Source organism: Podarcis pityusensis (assembly GCF_964106645.2).
Source record: "Podarcis pityusensis genome assembly, chromosome: 1".
NCBI classification, from domain to species: Eukaryota; Metazoa; Chordata; class Lepidosauria; order Squamata; family Lacertidae; genus Podarcis; species Podarcis pityusensis.
Genome location: NC_138028.1, coordinates 63,038,027 through 63,055,605, shown reverse-complemented (window position 1 = coordinate 63,055,605; position 17,579 = coordinate 63,038,027). Strand labels below are relative to the sequence as shown.

General features: G+C 40.6%; 1 protein-coding gene and 1 long non-coding RNA gene across 3 annotated transcripts in view; one reads left to right on the top strand and one right to left on the bottom strand.

The window, feature by feature from the left end:
• Positions 1-327: 327 nt before the first annotated feature.
• BBOX1 (gamma-butyrobetaine hydroxylase 1) overlaps positions 328-17,579 on the bottom strand; it is a 37,252-nt gene continuing 20,000 nt past the window's right edge. For both annotated transcript variants that reach the window (XM_080983584.1, XM_080983583.1), the window contains exons 4-8: positions 12,515-12,713; positions 6,632-6,737; positions 2,638-2,834; positions 2,018-2,184; positions 328-1,042 (exon numbers count right to left, since the gene is read on the bottom strand). In XM_080983584.1, coding sequence (XP_080839710.1) covers positions 882-1,042; positions 2,018-2,184; positions 2,638-2,834; positions 6,632-6,737; positions 12,515-12,713 — 830 coding nt within the window. In that variant the 3' untranslated portion in view covers positions 328-881. The remainder of the gene's footprint in view (positions 1,043-2,017; positions 2,185-2,637; positions 2,835-6,631; positions 6,738-12,514; positions 12,714-17,579) is intronic.
• LOC308464946 lies at positions 6,744-8,850 on the top strand. The gene is made up of 2 exons (XR_013980197.1): positions 6,744-8,401; positions 8,603-8,850. It is a non-coding gene; the product is annotated as an uncharacterized lncRNA (long non-coding RNA).

The following is a 17,579-nucleotide window of genomic DNA, read 5'->3' as shown; positions in this document are numbered from 1 at the left end:
TAGCCAAATGGGAGACCAATGCAAGACATACATTTTTCACTGTCATACTTTCAGTATGGTTTGCAGTCACTCTGTGCTTGTTTATTGTTACTATTTTAAAAGAAAAGTAGTATCAGTTTGCCTTTCAGATAATCTTTTGGGACTTGATTAGAAGATAAAACATGTTGCTCTCCATGTAGCAGGCAAATGGGAGACCCACATATTTCTATTGTAAAAACCTGATAACTGGTGGTGGTGGTTGATACTGTTGTCATCAACACCATTTTTAGCCTGTCTTTCTGTCTGTAAGAGGTTTAGAATAATAATAAACAGTAAACTCTTGATAGCTAACACAAGAAAAATCAACGTTTATTTTTTAAAAAACCCACTCAAATCAATAAAAAGTATAAAAGATACAGCCAGATGAAAGCAGTGAACAGCACCCTTCAAAAGCCTGCTGAAACAAAACAGCTTTGCTTACAGACCAGCAGTGATATAACCATGTGGACTTAAATGGGGAGGGTATTACACAAAGTAGACACCATTACCAGAAAGCCCCCTGCCCATTCTGGGTTCTTTGGCAACATCATTGGCAAAGCATAAACTTTCAGATGGGCTCCAATACTTGTTGCAAATTCTTCACCATTTCTGCCCGGTCATCCTAGTTGCTTCCTTGCCCGTAAATTTCTGGGAAAAATAGGAAGTTTGGCCAGGCTGTTGTCAGCAGGAAAGGCCGTTTACATGATGTTATGTTAACCACTCACGTCAACCTTGTTTTAACAGGGGAGCAAGAGCTAAGACAGCCAGGAATTCCCTGAGAACACTGGAAACCTAGTGGATCCGTTGAAGGCTACCCCACACCTGCTCAGGCTGCAAGTCCCTAGTAGTCAAACTTTCAAGGGTTACTTTCTGCTCAGAACATTCTTTCGCAAAATTCGGAGCCTTGACATCACCACATCCCAGTCTGCATAAGCCCCTTCAAGGTGACGGGATATCTCTGTTCCTGCTTCGTAACTCTGCCGACCGTGAAGTAAACGCCAGTTGTCAAACACTACTATTTCACCTATAAATATGACGAAGGGTGCGTTTTAGAATACAATTAGTAGTAAACATGTATAGAGTTTTTGAAAATGTGATAGACCAGGAGAAGTGAGAGACCAGGAGAAGCCCGGCCCAAGACATTTTGGCACCTGAGGTGAACCACAAAATGGTGCCTCCCTCTCTACCAGGGAAACAAGGGTGAGGGAAGATCTACATCAGGAACCGGGGGGTGGGGAGGAGGATATATATCTACATTGGGGTCTGCTGCCCCTGTGGATTCTGCCACCTGAAGTGGTTACCTCATGAGTGGGTCAATCCTGCTCATAGCTGACAATGTTTTGTGTTAGTGAAGCCCCATCAAGGCATTTTTTTAAATGGATGTGGCAATGCATATATAAATAATACAAATTTATTGGTTTTTATTGCACTAGCCAAATAACATCCAAAGAAGGAAAAGAAAGGGGAACACACACACACACACACACACATACGTCGCTACATAGCTAGAGAGGAATGACAATAAAGTTTTGAGCAGACTCAAGAGTAGGAATGTTGGAGAAATTCAGTGCAGTTTACATTTTTAAGGTGAATTTTCCCATTTCATGAAAAAAAATGCAAATTGGAAAAAAAATCTCTCTTTCAAAATTCATGCCTAACCTATTTTTGGTATTCAATTCTCTCATCAAGAGAATGTGTACAAAATTGTATATATTGCGGAAAATGACATAAAAATGCAAGAGAAATTCCTTGCAAAAAATGTACGTAAGTCAGAATTGCATGCAATGTGTATATTAGGAGAAATATGCACTAAAATGCTGGTGAATATTTTTTTTTAATTGCAACCTATTGAGGAAATGCAATGAAATGTATTTAAGACTTTAAAAAAAATGGGAAACTGAGAGAAACCACAATTGGCAGATTCTTCACTCCTGCATAAGAAAATTGCTATTCTTGCTACTGAAAGCATTTTGGCTTATTATGCAGTTACTTTACTTACCTGGTTTCATTTTGTAGATGCATTTATTATCCTTGCTGTTTAATAAATCAACATAGTCCTTGAGAGCAGCATAAAATGGTTTTACTTTCTCAGCAGGTATATCAAATACTGTGTCTCTGGTTGCATTGTTGAAGTTGATACGAACCACTTCACCTTTCTCATCCACACTGTTGAGATATATACATAGGGAGAAAAATGTGCTGTCCTGAAACTATTTCAACAGGTTTGGTGTAAGAAAACATAATTTGTATGTTATTTGAAATTGTTTCATCTTATAAGGCTCCCATAGCAGCAGTTCTTCACTACCATGCAGTGCTTTACTAAGGGTTATGGTAACAAAAAGCAGAATTAAAGATATAAAGATAAATTTCTCCCCCCCCCCCCGCAACTCTCCCCACCAAAGTGTATTACAACTTAATACATCTAATAGTACAGTACAGACTTTTTTTTGAAAAAGCTGTTGTTTTTTTCTTGTCCACAAGATGGCAAGCTCACTTTTTGTTACTGAAATGGTTCAAAATGATAACTGTTGCCTGTAATTCAAGATTAAACAGCTAGGCAGTGCCATCAGTACAGGATGATATTGGTACGGTATAATCAGATGCTTCTTTGTTACTTACTCTATAATTTTTTGTTTGGACTGCATGGAGAAATCGCAGTAATCAACCCCAATATCTGTGAAGTCCACGTAGGTGGAGGTCAGGATTTGGAAGGCTTGAGGGTTTTGCTCCTTAAGCTTGTTTGCTACATGAAATCCATCCACAACTTCACTTTCTCCCCCAGTAGAAGTCTGTTTTATACAATGGAGTAACTGAATCTGTAACAAATTAATGCCACGTTATAACAGGCACCGATCTAGAAATGTCCCCTTTCATAGTCATCAGTTTATTGTTGTGGACTACATTTTTATTTAAAAAAATCATTTCAACTCTGAATTAGCTTTGCTTTTACCTATTGCAAACACAACCTAGGCCTTCAGGATGGGCTGGACTAGATTTTTTTTAAATTGAAAAAGGTTCTGACTCAGTACAGCTTTACTCCTGTTTTCTACCAGTATTGCTCCAGTGGCAAATGGTTATAATACTTAAAATGAAATCAGGATCAGGCCTAGATCATCCATCATATGCACAGATAAGTATATGCCATCACTTTATCTCTCTTTCCTGGCAGGAGAGATGCCATTTCAGTGCAAACACAAAAACCAAAACAAAGCTGGCTAATAAGGGCCTGCTGATCAATAGCCATTATACAGCTGCTTGATTCGATTTTTGCAATTGCTCCTGAAAAATGTGGGGGCAATTGTATTCAGGTAGTTGCAATTACTCTAATTAAAACTAAGACACTGGGTATGTTTATGGTGCAAAAATTATGGGGAGCTTTATTAAAGACTCTTAAGTCTAATCATACTGTAAAACATCGGGTTAAGTGAATATAAAACTGCCTAAGCACTGATTTCTGCTTACTTGATGTTCCTACAGGTAAGACTACTAATCACCTTTATCTGCAAGACTGTGGAAGGAAATCAGTGCTGTCTGCCCATGACTGTGGCAGTAGCAGTAAGGAGTAGGACTGACTAATGACTGTGTGTCAGCTATCATGCCTTCAATCCTTTCAAACCAGCAGGGATAGAACCCAGACCTGTCCAAATTTGGAGCTTTCCTGGAGTCCCCATTATTTACTAAAGTGGGGGCATGGTATAGGAGGAAGGGGTCCAGAGGTAACAGCCTCTGTTTGGTTAAGCCATAGAAAATGGAGTTCCATTTAGGTACTACTGTGAGAATGCACAGCAGCATCCAGCGACATGGGAAAAGTAGAGCTACGTTTTCCATTGTTCCTAGTGGCCATGCTCACTACTGCTTTCCTTGTGGCAAGGAGTTCCATGGGTGTGCTTTCCTCAAGAACTGACCTTTGCTCTCGAGATATTGTGACTCAGCCTTTTGGGCAGAACTTGCTGATCCAGAGACTCTAAGTCAAGAAGGTTTTTAAAAATATATTTTCCTCCTTCTGAGCCCACCCCACTGTAATCACCTTCTGTAAATTCTTCTCCAGTTCTGACTTCACACTCAGCCTGTACTTTATTCCTCCTCCAGCTGCCAGTTTCTTTCATCCCTCCTCCCTATTCCTTTTACATTCACTTCTTCCCCCTATAACTGCTTTCCTTTCTTACCTCTTTCCTTTTGATACCCAGTTTATTGATTTATAACATAATTATTTTACTAATACCAATGAATGGTCAATATCTATTACATTACGTCACTTTCTAATTTCCTTCAGCACTTTCTCAGGCCCTTTCTTTCTCCTCAGAGGAGGGAGACCTCCCTTCCTCCCCTCCTTCCCAACTAGCTTTACTCAGTATGCAAGGAGTTCCTGGTGCTGGCATTGGCTCAGCCAAAAAGCCAAAGTACAGCAGAACAAGGCAAGCAAGTGAGGAGGCACTGGGCAGGATGTGGCACTGAGGCCCACCTTGCAGCAGCCCAAGGTTCACTGGTGAGTCTCAGCCCACCATCCGTAAAAGACTGTTGTGAAGGTGGGGTGGGAGAAAACAATATTTTTGGAGTCACTTTTTCCTACTCTTTGCAAAACATTTTGGCAACATTTCAGATAGCATCGTAAAATTAGGCAGACTGAGAGAGCGTGTAGATGGCAGATTGCTTCCAAAAATGAAAAAAAAAGACAAAACAAAACACCATTTCTGTTTCCTAAAAGTATTTCTGAATTGAAAAAAGACTGTGGCTAACATCATATGGCAGTGTGTGATTCTTGGCACATGAGACAGTGAGCTAAGCTTCTCACATGAGGGATACCCCTCTGTTTCCACGCCATACCCGCTTGTACAGCATTGAAATGAATTTTCAAGGTAGCGCAGTGAAAGATCTGGCACCTCTTTAGAAGCACATGATGCTGGCCTGCTCCATTCATTAATAACATGATTGCTACAAATCGTCTGAGGGCCTTGAGCAAAAGTTTCCGACAGCATCTGTGGTCTGCACATTAATCTCCCGCCTGTGCTAATGCAGACAGAAAGGCAGAGCTTTTGTCACCATGTCATAAGTTCAGTAGGTTATTCAAGCACTGGACAGACATGTTTTTCCCATGTTCTCCACTGAAATGCCTTTGCTTCTTGACAAATGGATGCCTTCTTGTGGGCAAGGGAATTTGAAGGCTGTCCTGCCCCCACTGCACATTTCTCAAAGCTACAGGTGAATGCCGAGTAGCCTTTGATTTAGGAGAGTTGCTTTGTCTACATGAGCCTTCCACAACCTGGTGCCGTCCAGATGTTTTGGAGTTTAACTCTCTTTTTTATATATATAATTTTTTTTATTAATTTTAACATATTAATTAGAATACATACAACCAAACTTCACTTCTTATACAATCTTTTTGGACTTCCATCAGCACTTCTGATGATCCACCATTCTTATCACATCTTCTGCATTTCTTAAATTCATATTGGATCATCAGATCCCCTGGGGGACACCAGGTTGTGAAAGATTGGTCTACACCAGTGTTTCCCAAACTTGGGTCTCCAGCTGTTTTTGGACTACAGCTCAAATCATCCCTAGCTAGCATGACCAGTGATCAGGGATGATGGGAATTGTAGTACCAAAACAGCTGGAGACCCAAGTTTGGGGAACACTGGTCTCTACACAGAGAACTTAATGGAATTAGTATAAGCTCCACCAGAAGGTGTATTCACACTTTTCAGTTTGCACTTCTGCAGACTTATTGGCAATCAACAGGGGATTATAAGACTCTGTTGGATGTTGATTGTATGCAGTTGGCATGTGGCTGTAGGACCTGGTTAAGGTCACGTGAGACCACTTTAAAGATCTCTCACTTTTTCCTAGTAGGAAAGCGGTGTTCAGTGATGTAGGTGCTTGTTCCTCTGAAAACGTCTCTGAAAACGGTCACAGAGCTCCATCTTCTTCTCAATCCTGTTCCAACATAGATACAGGACTACTGGCTTAGACCATATGAAGATTCAGCTGTTGAAAAGATCTTGTAGTTGTTGCTATTGTGCAATTAATACTGTCCTCGTTTTATTTACAGATCTCCCCATCTCTCGCAGTTTGTAAAATCTACCACCCACTATGGCATCAAAACACCAATAATACAAAGCTGAATCATATTTTTTTTTAGAATCTAAACTTCTGTTTTCTGAGGTTCTCATGGGTAGCCAACATAGTGACCTCCAGATGCTGGTGGACTACAGTTTTCATAAGCCCAGCAAAAATGGCCAATGCTCAGGGATGATAAGAGTTTTAGTCCCTCAACATCTGGGGGCCTCATGCTGTCTGCCCCTCTTGTAGATTGTTGAGACCCAACTGAAGCTGAATCCAGAAAGAATAACATAATGGGTGACAGGTTGTATGACGAACTGGTGGGATGGAATAGCATCTGGAAATAAACTTTGGTCACTGAGAATAAGGGAGCAGCAGCTTGATCAATAGCTAAGTGATCTTTTCAACAACTAAATTCTGCCTGAGCTTACAAGATAATGATAGGTAGAAAAGTAAATAAAAAACATGGGCAAACACAGGTTTCAGATAAGATGGTTTTCTCCTGGCCTCACTAGACAGCAACACTGCATGTAGGAACATTGCTTCCTCTTACCCCAGGTGGAAACTGAAGAACAGGGTAATCAGTATGAAAACTCAGCTTCTCAGTTGTGTAAGCCACATTGTTCGCGTCCGCTTTGTCTTGAACTTGCCATGTGGGCCTTTATAATGAACAAGAAAGGAAAAACAGAGTGGTTGGAGAAAAATGTAATAATCTACCTGTAAATCTGGCTACTTAAAAAAATTGGCGGGTCATAAAATGTGAGTCGTCATTTTTATGAGATGACTATTTTAGAACAACCAGGACAAGAGGGGAAAGGGTTAAAGCTCTCTTCCCTGCTAGCTATAATCTTGATAATTACCACTTCCCCAGCAGCTCCCATTTGCATTTACACATTTAATGTCATGGTTAGAAGAGACATTCCTCAGTCTCTCTTGCATAGAAGGGAATACTTTTTAACATCACACTTGTTGATAAGCTGTTTCTGGAAGTACTTATAAATTCATTTTCATTAAGCGGTTAAAACTGTTTGATCAATCTAATCAATTGATTGTCTAAACACCAAAGCTCTAAGCATTATAAGCGCTCACTTGGAGTGTCTAGATGCCCTGAATTTTTCAGTGAAATTTAAGTTTTGATATTGCTTGGGACATCAAAGGGCTTCTTTACAAAACTTGCCTTTCAAAATAAAACAAATGCGCCAATCATAAATATTGAGCTATATACACATCTCATTCGTTCCCCTTCGAAGTTAGGAGCAGGCTGCACAACTAATGCTCCCTATTTCCCTCTGCATTTCCCAAGATTAATGAACTAACATGAACAAGAAAGAGCGCCTTTGCTGGCAACAGGGACAGATTATACAGGGTGAAATGGTTGAAATAAAAGGGAACATAGAAGACGACAACACATTGCAATGCAGCCAAAATATGAAGCAGAGACCAAGACTGAAAACCACATTCTCTGGTTCAAATAAACTTTGGGTGGTGGAATCCCGTCAATATCAAAAGCATAATACATAGATCAGACATTGTTCCTAAACAATGTCAATATATGCAACCCATGTCGTAGCTCATGAAAATAATTTAAAAGGAAATATTTAACATATATTTGGTATAGAACTAATATTCAAGACATTGCCCACTGAAAACTGAGAGAGAATGTTTATTTTATATCACACCTCAACTAAATATTTATCTGTTATTATTTATCTGTTGTTACGTGTTCAAGGATTTGAGTCAGACCTAAAATCTGCAAGCAGAAATTCTAGAAAGATGTGAATGGTAGTCACAAGACTATTTAAATGTCATGGGGAATGCCATATGATTGTATGGTACATTATGTACTCAAGAGAGTGTGAGCTCAATTCTGAAATATGACAACCTCAACCACATTTCCACCCTGCTCAATTTGTATTATGTCATCTGGGCTTGATGGTATGTTTGGCCTCTTTAATTAAAAAGGCTCCAAAACAATTCACTGGTTCCCAAGAAATTTAACCCTTGTGACTTGGTTGCTTCTGAGGAAAGCTATTTAAAGAGGGTGATAGCTTTCTTTTGTTTTGTTTAATCTGCTTGCATCCCGTGCGATTAATGCACTAGAACATTACACCCATGCTGGGGGATACAAAATCAAATGCAGCCCAGTACAAACTTGGAAGACTAACAGAGGAAGCTGTAACTAAGAGGCAAGGAACCCAAAGTAAAGATGCTTGAAGAAAAGAGGAATGAAGTAATGGAGGATACAGGAGTTGAAGGAAGAGGTTGGAGAACCCAAGGAGAAAGGAAAACTCCATATTAGAGGGCTGAATAATGCTGGTTCGTGGTGGGTGAAACACCAAGATGTAAATATGGGGGATATTTTCTTCCAAGGCAGTTGCTTTTTCTGTACCCTAATGCTACTTATCTTGGGTGCTGTAAGTCAGGATCATTTAAAGTCATCTAGTAGTGTTGTGTTAGGCATCATATGATCTCTCTCTCTCTCTCTGTGAGCAACAATGACGATGATTATTTTTCTATCTTACAGGAGTAGCTCCAACAAGGTGGTACATGAATGCATCACTTATTGTACTTTCACCCTCTTCTGCACAGAATCAACTGGCTCTCAAGATGACCAATGACAAAGTGTAATATATAATGTGTCCCATATGTAAAAACAAAAACAAAAAACGAATAGCAGAAAGACCCACAGATATGCTTTGTTTATTGCCCTATTTGTATCATTGTTTACTACCTTTTATATATGCTTCCAGAATACATCATAGTTTATTTTTGTATCTGTGAGTCTGTTTTTTCTTGTCTAAAGATGATCAGCCAGATCTTCCTTGCAAGTATGATTTATTGTATAGCAACTTGTTTTGATTTTTGAAATTTAGGAACCCAAATCTTGGGTTTTGCTTAAGCATGCTATCAAACACAGGTCTTCAACTGGTGCTGGCCTGAAAAAAGGTGAATTGCAACAGGAGCACTGCCACTGTGCAAAAGTTGTCCACGGGTCTGCTAGGCTATAAAGGCAACATTTCACAGTTTGGCTTCTATCTCTGTCCCTTTTCTTTGGTGCAGAGGGGCAAAGTCATCTCCAAGAACCAGCTTTTATTATCCACACAGGCCTCTGATTTCATCATGTGTCTGGGACTCAAGTTCTCTGGCCTAACAATTACTTGTATCTAAAGTGCTTGTAAAATTTAACTACAATTCCACGGATCGGGAGGGTATGTTTTAAAATAATTATTTAATTTCCCCCCTTTGACTTTTTTTATTTTTTAAAAAGACAGTTCATTTGATCCACGTTGAAATTTGGCTGTGCTAAACTTTCCCTTTCTACAAATTTGCCAGCCTAATTAAATATGCAATTTATAGATTAGCAGCTGCACAGTGGATTGTTGTTTTTGTTTAGTCATTTAGTCATGTCCGACTCTTCGTGACCCCATGGACCAGAGCACGCCAGGCACTCCTGTCTTCCACTGCCTCCCGCAGTTTAGTCAAACTCATGTTCGTAGCTTCAAGAACACTGTCCAACCATCTCGTCCTCTGTCGTCCCCTTCTCCTTGTGCCCTCCATCTTTCCCAGCATCAGGGTCTCTTCCAGGGAGGGATGTGCCATAGAATAGTGCATATCCATTGTCAATGTTTGTTTAGTGGGCCACTGGGACTAATTATCTGTTCTTTTTTCATACATTCTGGAAATGGCAACATCCCAAATTTTATTTGTTGTTGTCAGTGACCAGATAATTTCAGCCTAGCAAGACGAAGGTTTTGTTTTCCTTCAGTCATTCTCTTAGTACTTGGCTGAAACATTTACTTCCTTTCTCTTCATTAGCAAGCGACAGACTAATGAGAGAGAAGGATCTCCTCCACTATTCTCAGCATCAGAGTTGGATGGCCCTATTTCCTCCATCCACACCATACTATGCTTAGCCAACCCTGCATACACCAATACAGTATTCATGTGGCCTTGTACAAAAACATTATCGGGGGAAGCAAATCATTGCTGCTTCTGGAAGGAATGTGACTCTTCTAGCCAAGCCTTAGGAGTATTTTTCTTTCTTCTGTTTATTTTAAATAGCTTCATCCATAGAAGGGAGAGACATTTGTTGTTTATCACACTGTTAACTCTCAAAAGGAGATGCTAAAAATAAAAGAGATGTTTAGCTGGAATTGTTATTATCCAAGAGGCAAAAAACATGAAAGGTATTCTTTGGCTCCCTCTCCCCGATGTTCTGGATTTTGTGTCTAAAATAGTAAAATCTTTAACTAACAGAAATGGCAAAATTACAGATGGTAACATTCAAATGTGGCATGCCTTTTCTCCTCTGCTTCCCCCCACCCCATTTACAAGTCATCAGAGAGAATCAATCATCAGAACTGTAGATATTAATGATGGTTGTACAAGCGATTGTGTTGCAACAGGATTTGCCTTAGGATTTGTGCAACTTTTAATGCAAGCATAACTCTGCGATCATCATCTGAGGTCCTTCTTCATGTACCTACTCCACAAAAGGGCTGGAGGGTGGCAACCTGAGAATGGGGCTTTGCGGCAGTGGCTCCTCGTTTGTAGAATGCTTTCCTCAGGGAGGATGGTTTGACGCCTTTCTTATCTATCTTACAAGGGCCTGTAGATTGGCAAAAAGTAGACCATGACAACTGAATAGGCTAGGGCAGCTGCAGAGAACCTATCGCCTTCCAGATATTACTGAACTACAACTCCCATCCTCCTGGGCCATTGGCCATGGTAACTGTGGCAGATGGGAACTGCAGTTCAGCAACATTTGGAGGGCCAAATGTTCCCCATTCCTGGCCTAGGGTCAGAAGGCCAAATGGTTGAGACTGTTAGGGATCCACAAGTCTGAATTATGAATGTCTAAATGATAACATTTTCATGCCAATCACTTTCTAGTGTGACAGAGAGCTTTCAGCTTAGGACAGTGTTTCACAAACTTTTCTCTCTGGGCCATTTTCAGAATAAAAATTTGCTCACGACCACCGAATTTCTTGATAAGATATAGATTGGAAAACAAAAATAAGTAACTTCTAGCAGTGCTTGATTTATATCATAGAACACAGCTATGTTAGAATATGATCATGGGACATCCCGAAAGTATAAATTCAGCTACATGAATTATCTGCAAACTATAATTATACATGTGTCTCTTACATGTGTACCTTAAGTATGTATACAAACTCAATGAGAGGTGTGAGCTTGCTTTTGCCAGGTAATTTCATTTATATTAGGTCTAATTTGAGACAAAATCTCATCTCCTCACCAATAAAAAGAAGCCTTTCTCTTTTCTGATCTTTCATATTTGTCAAAATTGAAAATCCCTGATCATAACAATACAACATGGAGAACTATAGAAGAATAGCCAATGCTATTGAAGAGAGGCATGGATACTTTCTGGTTGTATATACACATAAAAAACATTACTATACTATACTATACTATACTATACTATACTATACTATACTATACTATACCACACTGAAATGTTTAAATGTTTCTTTGATTGTCCATGAATCTTCCTGCCAACTAATTGCACTAGTTGCTGGTTCAGTTCAGGACCAGGCCCCATTTAAAGCACTGTGCTGAACTTTAAAGCCCTAAACAGTTTGGGACCAGGTTACCTGAAGGACACATTTACCTGCACTCTAAGTTCAATCTTCAAGGCCCTGCTTGTATGTCCCCATTTGGGTAAGTGTAATCAGGTTGGTAGGCAAAAGGGACAGGACCTTTCTCAGTGGTGTCCCCAGGACTGTGAGACTATATTTCAGCTGAAATTTGTAATGCCTTATCTTTGCAGGCCTTTAAATGGGCCCCTAAACTAAGGTTACCAGACATCCCCGTTTCCCGGGGACAGTCCCTGAATTTACAAATCAGTCCCCTGACAAAATCCTATCATTCCTACTGAAGTTGAAAAGTGTCCCCGGATTCATTGAAAAAAAAAATGGTAACCTTACGGCCTAAACGGCCTTCTCTTAAATAAGGATTTCATTGGTTTGCTGCATAAATTTCCCTGAATTTCTGGAACTGCTATAAATTTGTGTAATTTTATCATTCTAACCGGGTTGAACGTTTTGTGATTAGATGATAGAATGGGGGAAAACAGTACACAACAGAAACTAGGATGCAAAACCTTGCATTTCCATCATCTCTGTAAAGTATCTTGCTAGAATCTGGTACCACTGATTCTATCACTATGGAGAAAAATTAATGTAAACTCATTCTGTGCCAGTGTATTGTATACTTGAAACAACTGGCTGGAAAGCTTTTGCACCACAGAAATTTATCTGGCTGCATAACTATCACTAATGCAAAGAAAATGCTGAATTGATAGTAAAAGAATAAATTAATATCTCTCTACTCCCACCCCTGGAGTGATGTCAAGCAGCAATATGGGTCATAAATTTGACAAGAGCAAGCATATGTAAAAGCTTTAACTTACCCATAAAATGTGAGGCGAAGGAATCCAATACGTTTCCCAAGTTTAAGCAGCTCTCCCTGTCTGCTGGCAGCTCCCGTTAAGAGCACGATCCCTGTCCTTTTAAGGGTGACCAGCCACTTGTATGCACTTTCATCACTGTGCAAGACCTCTTCAAAGGCCAGAGTTGGCAGCTGCAGATCAGAACCCCAGTATTGACGTTCTGTAGAAGCCATATTAAGAAAAGGGAATACACAGAGAAGTATTAATGATTATTACATTGTTAATGAGAAGTACTAATAATAAGTACTAATTAATGAGAAGTATTAATAAGATCTACTTATTTCAGCATTACAAACTGGAGTCTATCATCAGGACACACAGAGCTGAACAACTCCACTTAAAAGAGGACTCTTTCAACCCCTCACAGTGCCATTGTAGCATTTTGTTAGCCTTACATGAAAACAATGCAGCCAATCTTTTTTTGTACGGCCTCTGAAGGGCATCTGCATCTGCCAAAGGGGAAACGTTCCTCATTGTTAATGTATAGGGGATACTAAGTTCAAAAAGTAAGCCCTAGGACATTTCCCAGGAAAGGACTTTGCTCTTTTACAGTGTGTACAGAATGCTGCCTATTGTATAAACAGACAGAAGCTTTAAAAGCAATTCTAACAAGCCATTTGCCTCTTGCGTTATGAACCCACCCAACTAAAACCTATCCAGTCTAGCTGAAGATATTTTTTCTTTGTGTGCACAGCACTCCAAATCTGTCTTGTCTCAGATGTTTGCAAGTTGAAGGTTTTCAAGCACTAAGTTAAGAGGCAAGATGCTCCAGGTTCAGCCACTGTTACTGGAGCACGGAGAATGCAGGGGCTCAAAGAGCCTGTCTTCATGCTCTGCCTATATGCACCCCAAAGCATCTGAATTGTCACTGTTGCAGACAGGATGCTGGATTAAAAATGGACCCTTCACCTGATCAGGAAATGCTCTTTCTATGCTCACATGGAGCAAAACCCATGCACTTTCCCAGGGTTATTATTATTGTCTACTTTACTTTCAGTGTTGCATGTGATGATTCAAGACTTCCCCTGGAATTCTTGGTTTACCATCAGATGGTCTAAAACTGCTACTGGATCATGAATGGAAGAAAAGAGCCTTTACTGCAACTATCTATACAGCAGTAGCATAATGCAAGCAAAGATACACAGACCCAACAGAAGCAAACAAGCTAATTGTGAGCACAATGTGTGTGGGTGTGCCAGCACATAAGTACATACAGACCACCCAAATGACTTGACTTCATTGGAAATTTTTCTCTATAATAAATTCAGGTAGCCAAGGAAACTTGCTAAGCATCCTTTGCCAGTTACTTGATTGCTAAGCAGTTAGATTATGACAGGGGAAACATATTTCCTACTGGTCTTCAGGAGAAATGAAGGACAAATTAAGACATGGCAGGGCAGTTATAGTTGCTTTAGTCACGCATTGGATGAAGATTAAGCCATTCTCCATTTACAGCGAAATCAAAGCACATGGACTCTCCCCACTCCCGTTGTGCAGTCTCCTCATGGTTTGTCAAGCCCAAACACTTCTTCTCTGATACCAGAACTGATCTTGATTGGGAGGAAAAGGCTTGCATGGCAGACTGGAGGGAAAGTATGAGGTGAGCGATTCACTCCCCTGACTTGCACTCCCACCTCCTTCTTTATACATGAATGTTATATTCCATCCATCTGTCTGGGTTTCCCCAGCCACTCTGGGCTGCTTCCAACAAAAATTAAAAATACATTAAAACATCAGTCATTAAAAACTTCCCTAAACAGGGCTGCCTTCAGATGTCTTCAAACGATGGGAGGGCCTTCCACAGGGCAGGCGCCACTACCAAAAAGGCCTTCTGCCTGGTTCCCTGTAACTTCGCTTTTCACAGTGAGGAACCTCCTGAAGGCCCTCAGCGCTGGACCTCAATGTCCAGGGAGGATGATGGGGGTGGAGATGCTCCTTCAGGTATACTGGGCTGAGGTTGTTTAGGGCTTAAAAGGTCAGCACCAGCACTCTGAATTGTGCTTGGAAATGTACTGGGAGCCAATGTAGGTCTTTCAAGACCATTTAATTTAACTATTATGGCTGTCCCCAGGGCAAATGCTGATTGCCCCAGGATCCCCCACGTACATGGAAAAGCTCTATGAGCATACATCAGAATGCATATAGACCTCTCTTTTGCAATTACTGAATATGTATCAGGCGGGGAGTGTGGCACATAACCAGGCTTAGGAACACTTGCCCTGTCATATCGTGCAAAATAATAAGGATGAAAATGGTGTCTTCTGCTTCTTGTAAAAGTGAAAAAAAATTATTGAGTTAAACTAGTTGAAGCAGATGAAAGACTAAGGAAAAGGAAATTAATTAAAACAACCCCACTATTCATGGAAATTTCCCAAAGGATCATCTCAGAGCTGGTCACTGAAAAGATGATCCACAATGAAAAAAATGTGTTTCAAGGATGTAGGAAACTACCCTGGATTATTAAGAAAGAAAAGAAAAAACCCTTAAATGACAATGGCTGTCACTTTTGAAATAGCTATTCCAAGCTGCCATGTGGAAAAGCTAATGGAAGGCTCTAAGAACCATCTGCTTAAAATTGCTTAAAAGTAGAACCTTTCTAATCATTATCCCCTGGTAAAAAGCAGAGTTAGCACTGCACATATGAACACCTTGTGGAATATTATCTGCTTGTTATCATCACTCTCCTCTTGCCAAGCCAATTAAGATTAAATAATTAAGGATATTCTGTGAGTTCCTTCAATTAAACAACAAGGAAAGACATCATTTAACATTCCAACTGCTACTGAGAAGTTACAGTTTGTGAGAACTCAGAGTGGTGGTTTGTAACCTACTGTGAATGGCTCCTCCCACTCCCTGCTCTGGGGCAGGGGCACCAACTTGAATAAAATATGGGGAGGGGCAGGTAAGGCCTGCCCTGCACAATCAATTGCAAGATGTGGTGCACACATACCATTTGAATGGCAAAATCCATCAACTTGGGTAGGAGGGCTCAAATATTTTATGGGGGGGGGGCAAAGGGACCTTGGCCCCTAGGAGTTGACTCCTAAGCTCTGGGGGCAAGGGACCTTCTCTCAGCCCTTTGCCTGCCCTGGGATCTTCCCCAAACTCAGACCCAACAGCCCTCAATGCACTCAAACCACCTCCTTGGAACCTCAATCCAGTTCTCTGCCCTGCTTGTATGTTCAGAAGACAACCTACAGACAAGTGGAAAATCCACAGCTGAACTACGTGGCTGGACCTTTTCTGCAGAACATTCCTAAATCTACAAATGCTGTGGCAGAAGAAAATGGTCTCCAGTTCAATTATTAAACGTAGCTATTAAATCCAAGTTCTGTTTGGGAAAACAGACCAGCAGCAATAACTCTGCAGGCGTTGTTCGAGCCCACCATAAACTTAAAAGTGGTGGGTACTCAAGATTTTAAAGTTAACTTGGTTATTTATTTCACATGCTGTTTCTTGTGGCAGGTATGCATCTCAGTGTAGTCAGCAAAAGCTGCCCTGAGCAGACGACTGCAAGTAGTAAGAATAATTTTCTCCATTTGCAAGGTTTGCACTTTCCAACCACAGCTAGCATGTCTGATTCCTCTGGCTTAAGCCTGTTAGAGGGAGAGTCCAAGAAACACAACGCACACATCCTAATGTAAACCATCCACACAAACCATCTTTCTATCTGACTTTGTGTTTCTAAGAAGCTGCGGCATGACTGACAAGTTGTGATTTCCCCCCAAAATATTCCTAAAATGAAGAAAACACAGTGTGGTCCTTGAGGAGAAATGTAATCACACCTTATTAAATTCCTTAGCAAATCTGCTCCAACACACATTTTGCTTAGTGCTGGACTCAATAAACTGTGGTTGCTTCATTATAAACAAAGAATGGCTCTTCATGAGGGGAACGGAAAGTTACTTCACAGATTAAGCCACTCTGACAGTAATAATTAAATTACAAAGCAAATCCAATAAAAGATAAATGTGTTTGCCTGATGCATAAGTCCTGTGAAAATTGATGGGTTCCACTGTATGCTTTATTTTCCAGTTTTTCTTGTCTTCCCTTATTTATTTGATTTGGCTCCTGAGGTCCCAGGAGCAGAACCCCATTCAGTGGGATGCTTCCGCTGGTGGGACGGGAAATTATTTTCATAGATTCCACCTTCTCCCTACAGTTGCTGGAAGACTTACTCCAGAGCACTTGAGGACCCTCCAGAAGAGCGTGTGTGGCTACAGGGAAAAGAGGAATGAGTGAAAATCACCTCCTTTCTCCTTCCATGAGATGGAGTCTTAGCTGGATCAAAGTCTCTTCCACAAAGCCATTGTAACAAGGAGAGTTGGTTAGGCTTAGATCTGTAGTCCTCTCCACTACTGACAACGGGCCAGCCCAATACATTTTGTGGCCTGAGGTGAAGGACAAGATGGCCTCTTCTTCCAATCCATGTACGGAAGCTGACAACTGGTAGCTGAATATTACTTTAACACCGACAACAGGTTAGCTTCCATTCTCTGCACCCGAGGGTAGCAGGCTAGTTTAGAGATGGCAGACCTGGCTATATGGCACAGACAGCTCCGTCTTTCAACGCCTCACCTTACTACTATGACCACCACCACTCTTGGGTAAAGTTGTATTCATTTTCTTGGCCATTCTTTGTTTGTAAGCGCTCTACAAAATGAAAAATTACTACCTGGAAATGAGGGAAGAAGTGGTTACATCATTATGTCCATTATGACATTTCTAACACTCATGTATTATTGCTTAGAATGTTTCTATAAAAGGGGGCATAGTTTTCTTGACTGGTGACTGAAAGGCTTCCACACTGAGCACTGACTGTGATATACCAGGCTTTGTTCACTCATTTTTAACTGGGAATCCGCATGTGTTTCTCCTCCATTTTTCCAGACTTCAGAAAATCCAACTTCATTTTTTAACTCTATGATCCCAAGTGTTGATGACCTTTTGCACTGTCATTCTGGCCTGTATTGATTCCTCTAGCCATTTTCTTCTTGGTTAACTGTTTTTCCTCTTGAGGAACCTT